This window comes from Xylocopa sonorina, chromosome 3 (genome assembly GCF_050948175.1).
Source record: "Xylocopa sonorina isolate GNS202 chromosome 3, iyXylSono1_principal, whole genome shotgun sequence".
In the NCBI taxonomy this organism is placed as follows: Eukaryota; Metazoa; Arthropoda; class Insecta; order Hymenoptera; family Apidae; genus Xylocopa; species Xylocopa sonorina.
In genome coordinates, this window is record NC_135195.1 from 6,316,706 (window position 1) to 6,328,996 (window position 12,291).

The 12,291-nt window shown below is 30.6% G+C and overlaps 1 protein-coding gene across 4 annotated transcripts in view; it reads left to right on the forward strand.

The window, feature by feature from the left end:
• The window catches only part of LOC143422223 (ATPase family AAA domain-containing protein 2B-like), a 60,980-nt gene extending 51,264 nt beyond the window's left edge, over window positions 1-9,716 (forward strand). Inside the window, exons 1-16 of one of the 4 annotated variants that reach the window (XM_076892707.1) lie at window positions 858-1,283; window positions 1,849-2,077; window positions 2,454-2,811; window positions 2,878-3,049; window positions 3,352-3,433; window positions 3,502-3,751; window positions 3,838-4,052; window positions 4,633-4,925; window positions 4,995-5,312; window positions 5,391-5,572; window positions 5,650-5,836; window positions 5,908-6,386; window positions 6,881-7,066; window positions 7,375-7,410; window positions 7,618-8,500; window positions 8,759-9,716. In XM_076892707.1, coding sequence (XP_076748822.1) covers window positions 1,852-2,077; window positions 2,454-2,811; window positions 2,878-3,049; window positions 3,352-3,433; window positions 3,502-3,751; window positions 3,838-4,052; window positions 4,633-4,925; window positions 4,995-5,312; window positions 5,391-5,572; window positions 5,650-5,836; window positions 5,908-6,386; window positions 6,881-7,066; window positions 7,375-7,410; window positions 7,618-8,500; window positions 8,759-8,848 — 3,957 coding nt within the window. In that variant the 5' untranslated portion in view covers window positions 858-1,283; window positions 1,849-1,851 and the 3' untranslated portion in view covers window positions 8,849-9,716. Of the gene's footprint in view, window positions 1-857; window positions 1,284-1,848; window positions 2,078-2,453; window positions 2,812-2,877; window positions 3,050-3,351; window positions 3,434-3,501; window positions 3,752-3,837; window positions 4,053-4,632; window positions 4,926-4,994; window positions 5,313-5,390; window positions 5,573-5,649; window positions 5,837-5,907; window positions 6,387-6,880; window positions 7,067-7,374; window positions 7,411-7,617; window positions 8,501-8,758 lie in introns of those variants that run through there. The other 3 variants (XM_076892706.1, XM_076892710.1, XM_076892711.1) reach the window with 3 other exon arrangements.
• The last annotated feature ends 2,575 nt before the right edge of the window (window positions 9,717-12,291 follow it).

Below are 12,291 nucleotides of genomic sequence, written 5' to 3' on the forward strand. Positions count from 1 at the left end.
CTTGCGCCGCGTGACATCACTTCCACAGCCATCTACGTCCGCACTCGTTGATGGTTGTGATACCACGCACGTGCCATCACATTTATTTTATATTTCCCGCTTTGGAGGTAAGAAAGAAAAAGTTGCTATAAAAAAGAGTGAGACGGATGATGGTGACTGAAGAACTACTATCGCCATCTGTTGGAGAAGTGCTGAAACTACTCGGGCAATAATTTCAGTACTTTTCGCAAAGATGGCGCTAGTAGTTCTTCGCTAGTTTACTTCGCTATCGATAATTATGTGCGACCAGTTTGAGCACTTTTCACAGAGATGGCGCCACTAGGCTGTTACCAGTTTTTCCAAATTGGATAGAAGTAAATAAAGTTACTCGTAAACACCAAGGAAATACTAGACAAGAAGCAGTGTTTATAAAGATACTTTGTAAAATTTATTTAATTAGCATATAGATTTACATGTATGTATTTTTATGTCATCACGTACATACACACTCATATTATACGTAAAAACTATATGACCAACTTATCTCGTATAGCATTAAATAATAGAGATAGAAAGCAAGAAAGGATCTGAAGGGAAATGTTATTTCTTAACACTCTGCTCTGAAGTAAACAGGAAAGCCTCTGGTTTCTTTTTCTGTACGATAGGTAATTTAAAAGACGGGACACGAAGTTTTATAAGATGAATATAATTTATCTGTATACCTTGTCAGTGATTTTAATTCGATGTTCTTGATATATCGTGCATTACTTATCATTCGAAGTCATACGATTTTATGCGAGAGGACGCTAGGTCTCTATTCTTGTGTGTATAGTTAAAGCGATCGCAATTGGCGAGCGAGCTAGGTTAGATTAGGTCTACGGATGCATGTATGCGTACACCTAGTTTCAGCATGAGTTCGCATATGCAAAGTTAATTTGGGATGGAAGTATTTTGACCGTTAAATTTGGAAAAATTTTTCTACCGCATTATTACATCTCTGTTAGTTGTGAAATGTATTGCACGTGTCTCTGTTTCTCGCATTTTTTATACAGAATAACTTTAAGCGATAGTCGATCGTAAAACGACCTTTGTGAAAGCTCAGTGTGCATGCGCTACGTACACTCGATCGAGAAAGTGGTGTTATTTTACTTCAGGCATATGACGGACGTTAGTAATCACTTTTTTAATTTAAATACAAATTGGCACCAAGAACTAGCCAGATGAAGGTAATTTTCGTGATTGAGCAGTAAGTGTTTTACGCTTCGACGACCTCGAGTGGCAAATGATTGCGGAGGTTAAAATTGGTGTGTTTCACGGTGATCATAATTGCTTCCATGGTGCTTTGTTTATTATTATTGTAGACAGTGCACAGTTTAATTTACATTTTTTCTTTTTTCCACACATTACGTCACCGGTTATCAATTTTATCGTGATCTTTTAGTAAATTATATTTTACGTTCGTTTGCACAAATCCCACGGTGCTCTTAAAAAGATATTTAAGTGGGCGGAGTTCTATTTTTCAGATGGAAAAAAGGAGCAAAAAGTTCAACCAGAACACGTGTTAACTGTCAATAGTTCTCATAATTGTTAACCTACTTTTCATTTTTTTACTTTACATCGAACATGTACCTTTGTTTCTTATAAGTACTGTTAAATCATTAAAATATATCGTGTGTCAATTTTTTTTTTACTTTCGTTATTTTTGGACAAAATGTTTTTTCTCTAATATTTAAGAAGACAATCGTTACACGTATTGTTTTTTTATAATAATTTTATGATATAAATGTGCATGCGCGCTTAAAGAGTAAATATGTAATAACATTTGAATGTGTTCAAGCGTAAAGACGAAATATTTTCTGAACATTCTAGATAATGTCAGATGATGATGCTGCATTGGACTCAATGGATACAGAGGAAGATATTTTTTCTCAAAGAAACCGCAGACTTGGCTATAATACCAGGAGGGTTAAATGTTTACGTACCTTACGATCGCATTCAAACTCTAGTTCCCATATATCTATGAATAACTTAAGTGTACGTCGTAGCACACGTAATAGAATGCAAACATATGATAATCTTAATACTAGTTGGATTTTAGGTAAATTATATTCTAACATACATTTAATATATTTTCGTTACATTTCAATTGTTTGAAATTATTATCAACCTTTAGAATTATATTAAACAAATCGATGATTATTACATAACATATAAATTGGTTTATTTGTAAATGTAGACAATTTAGGTACATAGAAAAGTATAGGATGTATGTAAAATGTAAACTATTTAAATTATAGTATGTAATAAAACTTCTTTAAAGTGAAACAAGTCTCAATTTAAGAAAGTTTAACTTTGTTAGTTATATCATTAGTTATGCACATCCATAGTCTATTTGTAAGCTGTATTAATAATTATTAAATAGGAGTTTGCATCTTCTACGAAAGGATCTGTAAAGTATTTCTAACATTTTCCAGGTACGCAAACACTGAAAGGTTATCCTATGTTTCAACAACATGGTTCTTCATCCGATAAGGAAATGGTGGATGAAGTTCCTGAAAAGAAACGTGATGTTAGAGAACGTATGCCACTAAGATCGCGCGAGAACCATCCTCCAAATAAAAATTCATCTAGACACATTAGAGAAAGAGCGGAACATGATCGACAAAATAGTAGAGAGCTTAGAGGGAGAGGCGATCGCGATCTTAGAGACAAAACAGAACAAGAAAAAGATATTACAGACCTTAAAGATAGACAAGAAAGGGAGAGAACAGATAGAGACCATAAAGATAAAATGGAAACTAGAAGTAAATCTAACGAAGACAAAGATTTAAGGTAAATGGCTGTTAATCCAATTTATAATGTTAAGGTATGATTTGTCTTTGTAAACTTTATTTGTAGAGCAAGAAAATCTGATAGTCCAAGTAGACTTAGGGAAGCACCAGCTACGAGGCTTGGTGGCAGTTTAAGTGAAAAGGATGTGAAATCTAAAGTAGAGCATGTCGAAGCAGATGAAGATAGCTCACAAGAAAGTGAAAAAGCAGAGAATAATGACAATTCCGACAATGAAGATGTACATAATTTTCTACAATTTTATTTTTTAATTTAAAATTCTCAAATAAAGTAATAGGTAGAAGGGGAACGTACTTACTTTATAAAGAAATATAAAATATCCAGAGTAAATTATAATTTCTATTTATGTATAGGTTTCATTTTTATAGTGACGTTTTTAAACATGAATTGGCATAAATATCTAAATAGTAGTAATAAGATATAAATGACTCTCATTAGTTTATTCGTTAAATAATATATAAATATCATGAAAATAGTATTAAGATATGACGATAAAATGAAAAATATTTATATTGTTAATAGGGTTATGAAGATATGTACACTCGTATTAAACGAACTAGAAGGACAGCACAACGGCAATTACCAAGGAGTCAGAAGCTAACAGGTTAAATGCATATAACATTTATCATAAAATTATTTTATTCGATTAATAATATTGTGTTATTTTTACAGTGGTAGATAGTGACTTAAGCGAATCTTCTGATTCTCCTGGTCCTAGAAAATATAGTTTACGTCAAAAAAAACCGACCGTAGATAGATTTCAAGCTAACGTAGAACCAGTGCGACGATCTATAAAAGCACTTAGAAGTGTTCTTTCTAATTCCATGAGAAGGCGTAAACACAGAAGCAAAAGTACAAGCTCTAGTGATTCCAGTGATTCAGAACCTCAACGTTATGATAAGAAGAAAAGCAAAAAAGCAAGGTAAAAAGATAATTGCAAAAAATATTGCATAATATACAGAGTCACTATACAAGTTATTACATAAACGATTTTTATTTTATTTGTAGGCAATCAGCAATACCTCAAGGTGGACCACCTGATCGTAAAGCAGATATAAATCCAATTATTTTAGATACTAATATTAGATTCAATGATGTTGGGGGCTTAGAGTCTCATATTCACTGCCTTAAGGAAATGGTTGTCTTTCCTATGATGTATCCAGATGTTTTTGAACGTTTCCACATTACCCCACCAAAAGGAGTATTATTTCATGGTCCACCAGGTATTGTCTGCATCTACATTAGGGTTGTTAGCACACTTCAATATTGAAGGAGTTCGAAATGAAGCGAGCAATTCAAAAGAATTGAGCAGTTTGGAACATAGCTTGAAACCTATGAATGCATTGCTTGTACTTTGAGATACAATGATATCCAAGTGAAAAATGATGTACATACTTCATGACAGATCTTAATTTCTTCGAACTGTTCGCTTCTTATAAGTATTCTTCTGAGTACTTAGACAGTTGTAATTCTTATACATAAGTGTGATTTTCCGGTAGAAATGATACATGATTGTAACATGAAATGTATATTACGTGTACATATAGGGTGTTTTGTTCAATTGGAAATAATGGAATATCTTAGAAAGGATTAAAGTTTTAGAAAAAACCTTTTTTACAAAAAAATCATGTGGGCTAAAAAATATTTAAAAAATATTACAATTATAATTAAACTCATTCATTGTATTTTACTATGTCATAAGAATATTCCTACAATTTTTATATAAACTCCCTTATTGTACAAAAGTTTATTGCATATTTGAGCCGAAGTATTATGATTAATAAAAGATATATATTTATTCAGGAACTGGTAAAACATTAATAGCTAGAGCATTGGCAAATGAATGTAGTCAAGGCAGTAGAAGAATGTCTTTCTTTATGAGAAAGGGTGCAGATTGTCTGTCAAAGTGGGTTGGTGAATCTGAGCGTCAATTGCGATTGTTATTTGAACAGGCTCAACAAATGAAACCGTCCATAATATTTTTCGATGAAATAGATGGCCTCGCACCTGTTCGAAGTACGAAGCAGGATCAAATTCATGCTAGTATTGTATCTACTCTTTTGGCGCTTATGGATGGACTCAGTGATAGGGGAGAGGTAAATTTTTTGTCTTACTTATTTAATAGTTATAGAACTGATTTTTATTTATCGTTTATTTAATATTAGGTAATAGTTATTGGAGCAACAAATAGGATAGATGCTATTGATCCAGCATTACGTAGACCGGGTCGTTTCGATCGGGAACTATTTTTTCCCTTACCTGCTATGAAAGAAAGACTCGAGATATTGAAAATCCACGTCAGTAAATGGAAGAATCCTCCACCTGACCAATTGTTAGAAGTATTAGCTGAAAAAGCAACAGGCTACTGTGGATCAGACTTACGAGCATTATGTACCGAAGCAGTCCTGCAAGGATTGCGAAGAACTTATCCCCAAATATATATGACGAATAATAGATTACTTTTAGATCCTGAACGAGTCGAAGTATGTTATTATCATCTGAAATATATACATAACCAGTATACAAACATAATATAAGAGTATATGCATTTTTATTTACAGGTGAAAAAACGAGATTTTCTACAAGCTAGTTCTATTCTTGTACCATCGTCGCAAAGAGTATCACCTTGTGCTCGGAGAAAATTACAACCTTTCATGGAACCCTTGTTAGGACCTCTACTGGAAGGATTACTTAGTTCAATCAAGGGAATATTTCCTCAAGGAGTTAATCCCGCTATGGCGAAGTAATAACATTGAATAAATATTTTGTAATTATACATGTGTACATTTTTTATTTAACACTATTTATTAAATACTTTAGAGTGAAAATTACGAAAGGCATGCATCGTCCAAGGCTATTAATTTCTGGTGGGAATTTGTCTGAAGGTCAAGGACCACATTTAGCACAAGCACTTTTATATCATATGGAACATTTACCAGTTCAAACGTTAGACGTTAGTACTCTTTTTGCAGAAAGTGGACGATCTCCAGAAGAAACCTGTGTACAGGTTGGTTAATAATGATTAAATATAACGTGTGCTATTAAGTAAATTCTTTTATGTGGATTTTCATAACATAGGTATTTAACGAAGCTGCCAGAAATGTACCGTCCATAATTTATATTCGGTCGATTGATCAATGGTGGCCACTTGTACCTGAGACTGTAAAAGCGGTTTTCTTATGTCGTATCGCAGCACTTGATCCTTCATTGCCTATTTTAATTTTAGCAACAAGCGATAGAACATATCAGGATCTTCCTAATCAATTACAGAATCTGTTTAGTGAACTTCGTAGCGAAGTTTATTACATGAAAACCCCAACAGCAGAACAAAGGTCAAAATTCTTTCGACCTATATTTATGGTTCAGAGCTTAAGACCGCCAAAAATAAAGGATGATAGAGTAGAAGTTTTAGAAGAGCTTCCTTTAGCGCCAGATCCTTTACCAAAAAAATTAACAGAAGAAGAGAAGAAAATGTTATACGAAAAACAAGAAGTCTCATTAAGAGAATTAAGAATTTTCTTGAGGGAAATTTGTGCAAAACTTGCAAGGAATAGGCAGTAAGTACAGTCTGAACGTGATATAATAATAAAGTTTTAAGAATAATTTTATTTAAAAAGTATATATTGATAATTATGCAGATATAAACTAATCATTACCAAAGAATTTCCTAAGACCACACACATAATTTGTAGCGTCTAATCTATTAATTATAACATTTCCAGTATTAGCTTTCTGGTATCAGTTTTTAATACCCATATTATATTTCATCTGTAGAACCTGGCGAAAAATTAAATCTTTTCGTGGTTTCTTTTATTCAAAGAAGTACAAAAATGATACAAGTAGCGTTCTAATGTCATGACCAATTTTGCTTTTAATTCTACGGAGATTACGATACAGTATTGTACGCCATAACATATGCATATTTGTTGTTTTAAAATATGACTTTTAAATATATTTCGCATGAATAATAAAAAAAGAGGTGTTTGCTATACATCATACATTACAGTTTCTTAGTATTGATTAATAGACATGAAATATGTTTGCATTGTAGATTTTTCATGTTTACAAAACCAGTGGATACAGAAGAAGTACCAGATTATAATATGATAATAAAACAGCCTATGGATTTAGAAACAATGATGACAAAAATCGATATGCATTGTTATCTTTGTGCACGAGATTTTCTCGACGACATTGATCTCATTTGTAAGAATGCCTTGGAATATAATCCTGATAGGTCAGTATGTGTAATACGCACTTACTAAATTTCCAGTCATACCTTACAAAGTTATATATTTAAACATTGTCAATCAAACACGGAAGCATTTAATGAGCTTTTCACTTTTCTGTTTTCTTTATAAACTGTTCAGATAATTGATGTTTTTATAAGGACATGCAATAACAGACATATATTTCACACGTTATTGTTTATACTCATTCCTGTACATATTTCTTTCTTCTGTTAATGCACATAAAAACACCTATAAGTATAAATAATGGAGCTAAAGTTCATACTGACATTCATATTGTATGTTTTCATGTCAGCTTACGTGATAGGCCCTCCCTTGGAATATTAAAGAGGTAGTTCAGATAATCCTGTTTATCCATTACTGTTGTTGCTCCGTAGAAAAGGTGGTCTTCAATTACTAGCATACATTTCATTAGCTATACATAGATTAACAAAATTATAACATTGAAGACCACTCGTATTAGTTCATATCGCTTCTCACTTCTAATTATATTCTCTTGTAACGTATATAACGTATACTATGTCGTGTTCCTTCACAGAGATCCAGCTGATAAATTAATAAGGCATCGGGCATGTTCTCTTCGCGATAACGCGTACGCGTTAATAAAAGCGGAATTGGATTCCGATTTTGAGGATAAGTGCCGTGAGATCTCAAAGAATCGTAGAATAATTGAGAACAAAGCTGATAACGAAACGGAAAATAAAAATCAACCGAAATCAGAGCAATCTCTGTCTACGAACGAGCGAACAGATACGAAAGACACTGCGAGCCCTAGTCATTCCGTAGTCGTCAACGGGAGAAGATACACTAACTCTCGTAAACGTAGAATACCAGCTTGGGCGAGAGGGTACGTGAAAAAGGTTCATAAGAAGAAGAAAATCGCGTTCGAAGAGAGTGTTACTGTATCTGGCAGCAAAGTTTGCTTGACGAATGAAACGACGACTAGTATAGATTTAGAAAAGTTCCAAGAGTTTGAAACTGAAGCGAACAGTGTTCTGAATGGTCATGTACCTTTGTTCGATAATTCAGACTCTGAAAACGATTCGCAGAATGAAAATTCGAAGGACGCGCAGAGCGCTCAGATTAATAGTATCACCGAACAGCATATCGATGAAATTGAGAACATGGAAATATCTTTCGCAGAAGAAGAGAAAAATGCAGAGAATAGTGCATCTAATTCGTCATCTAGACGAGAAAGCATGGACGAATTGTCGTTCGCTATTGAGAGTGATTCTAGTCCAACCGGATGCGGAGAAAGCGAGAAGCTTGTGATAGATAAGAATGAATTGGAGAGTGCATGGCAAGATACTGTAGAAATTACAAAAGATTTTCCTGTTGAAGTACTATGTGACATTTACGTGCAATTGAGTCGATGTGTAGGGAAATATGCCCAGAGTTATGATAGAAAATCACTGCCAAAGGTAAATAATTTTCATTCTATTCAATTTATATCTAATCCTATACTAAATATGTATGCACAGTTGCCTTATTATTTAATTCATTTTTACAATGCACAGACATTGTTGTAAATATTATCAAGTTGTTATTTTTCAATTAATTTTTACATTGTTCATAATCTATCAATCGAACTATATGTATGTAATGTAGAAAACGTATTCCAATTTTTCATTGTGTAAAGAATCTTATAATTTATATGCTTAGAATCTTATAATTTATAGGACTTGCTCAAGGAAGTAAAAAGATTCGAAGAGTTCGAGACAACATACCAGAAAGTTCATCATGTCGCTAATCAAACCGACATCTTATAAGTCACACGGTATCATTAGTATTGTTATAATGAAACTTTTGTACATTTACACTGAACAAAGATTATCGATTAGTGTAAAATCACATGATAATTTAAAATAGTATATTTTTTCGTTTCAATTCATACAATTATTGATGATTAATGGAAGGAAAGAAGGTAACCTTGCTATTATGCAAATATTTATGAAGGGAAATCTAAATAATGATATATCTAATTTTTCGTTTTCAAAGACACAGTGAAGCACATCTGTGTATTAATTCTACAAGAAAGAAAATGAGTATTATATATGAAGCTAAAAAGAAACGAGTTCAACTCTGTATTTAAACGTAAAATGATAAATTATTATAATCATATTGGCTTTCAGTAACTATAATTATTAGTGGCTGAAATTGTATCACTCTTTGTAACAAATTTGAATGTGAACCTTAAGTATTTCAATGGTCACACATAATTTTCAGCTGATTATCAATATTTGCGAAAAAAATTGGTATAAAAGTCTAAATACGGGAAATTTACTACTACAAAATTGAAAACAAACTATTCTTAATGCAAATCAATTTTAATGGGGTACTTGTGAAAAAGTTTTTACGTTAATATATAGTACTTTATACCTCAATGAGGTGCACTTTTTCATAATAACAAAATTTTGCAAATACTGGTTATACAAAGATGATAGTAATTTAATACAATATGTACTTAACTATAGCTTTTTTATACGTGGTACTTGAGCAGTATGCTACATTCAATTATTCCCTTATATGGATACTGTAGAATTTTGGCAAATCATTAAATACATTATAAATTCTTTACATACACCAGTTATTACTTTGGATTTTTACAGTTCTTTGGAATTTGTATAAAATATTTTGAACTTATAGGTTTTAACATGCGTATATATAAAATCACATGTGCCCTGTTTTTTTTCTCTTTTTTTTTTTAATTATTTAGTAAAGTAATATTTAATAACAAAAATTTATTGAGTTTTGAAATTCAATAAAGTAACTGATCATGTAGTTAATTAAATTGATCAATTATATTTTAATCAATATTTAATTATGGTTTAGCGCAATCATTACTACACATTTGCATTCAATAAAAATTTGAAAGCACTGATTTTCCAAATTGAAAAATGTGTAAAATACATTCCAAATTTCATGAGCAATTATATACATATATATTGCGTATTTTATATATTTGGCTTTATATACATAATTTATTTTTAGGAATAATTTATACTAGATTTCGATATTAAATACCATTTGTTATATATCCTTTTTTCTTGATAGAATCTTTACTCAAAATATATGAATAAAATTGTATGTATTAAAATCAATGAATGATTAAAAATTTTGAATAATTTAGTAGATTAAAGTAATATAGTACATCTGCAACGATACTTTTCTACAATGACATTTTATGAATGTATATAAAAATTGGACAAATATAGTACAGTAAAATATAGCAATTTTATATACATTGATAGAGACTTCAAAAGTCATTGAAGTGTTATCGTAGCGTTAAATGAAATTAGTGTTTATTGCTTTTCTTACTATCATTTAATCGATTAATTGCAATAAATAATTAAATTATATTTGCAGGAAGTACTTTTGTACATGGTAAATAGCGTATGATTGATATAATACGCGTTCGTTTATTTTCGCCAAAGCTAGAAGTCATAAGCAAAATAATTACAGAATAGGTTTTTGGTTTTGCTGTGAATAGAAAAATGAATAATAATTGAAAATTACTATAAATATGAAATACCTCGGTAAAAATTGTAATCATATATGAAGAAAATTGTATCTCTTTAAATATTAGGAAATATTTATACTGGTTGTGATTAATGCTGTAACTGTGGAAGGATAATTACCAAACAATATAGATAAAAAAAAGCGTTTTATGCACTCCGAGGTGCAGAGAACAGGGTTTTCCTGTTATCGCTGATATAAGTAGTATTGATCTAAAAAAAAAAAGAAAAATGTGTTAGCAAAGGAATTTTTTTATTTAATTTCAATTATCTAGATAAACACATACATAGGAAACATATTAAACTTGATATGAACAATAAGCGTGTAATAATGATCCTTACGATTAAACATGTAACATAATACAAAAATTCTTACAAAAATACTATACAATTAATAACAGATAACATTTTGAAGAACATATTATGCTATTAGTAGATAGATACATAACTAGCTTTGCAATAAGTTACATTCATATTAGTAAAAAAATTCCTGGATATGAAAATTAGAGTGAATATAGTAAATTTAGCCTTTGTATCTTATTAATCTTAATTTGTAGTCGAAATTGTTGAGTGAGTTTTTTTCTATTATTACTTAAAATTCGTTAGAATATAGGACTGAAAAGACTGAACTTCTTAGAAATGCTCATTAAATAGTATCCTTTGTGTGTTGCTGAGTTGCTCTTTGTGTTTAAATTGAATTAGCAAAATAATTTTTAGTATCCTATTATAGATGATCCTTTATAATGTAAATAAAGAATTTTGAGATAAATATATAGAACTTTACATACACATCTATGAGTTTAACATTTGAAGAAATACTTGATACTTTACAATGATATATTAGGAAGTATAATGATTGGCTTACAGTGAAATAAGAATTTATGACAAAAGTATATCAGACTAAGAAATTTTGTTTTCATTGCTTATCAAATACGATATTCTTAAAAAAACTGGGATAGTTTTGTTCATTAAATTTAATTTTAATATTATATGTAGCTAATATATACATATATATACGTATATACATATATTGAAAATTACTTTCACGCGTGTTCAACTAAAGATTGTTCAAGAATGTTCCATGCAAATGTACCATTTTGTATAATGTACAAAATTGAATTAGCATCGAGAGGGAAAAATTACTACTTAAAATCTCTTACACAAATAGATAGAAAATATTTGTTGGTTGCTTGTTAAAAATTATTTTGATAATAATAAAGGTGTGAACTACTAAGTTTTGGTTCAAGTTTGTACGAAATTAAAAATTTTATTGTATTATAGATTGGAACACTCTTAATTGAATTATAATATCTAGATATGTACTGAAACGTTTTACAAAATTGGAAATTTAAATATTATACTTTTTCTTGCTCAGATACATGTCTGTTTACAATAAGAATAATCAACACTGTGCAAATTAGTGCCACATTATGAAAACTAAGTATCGATATGCGAAGTACATAGATAAAAAAGGAATTAAGTAAACAGAAACATTGTTACCATTATATATATAGTATGATGTACAAGGTACTTGTTAAAAAGGGCCAAAGACTTTAAAAGATGTCAATACTCATTAAGAGGAATAATAAGCATTTCATTAATATAGGTCCTAAAAACAACCGCTTCGATGCAAAATTAACTTTTATAATTACAAGTGTTTCATATTGTAAATAAATTTCTTCATAGTATATCGAATA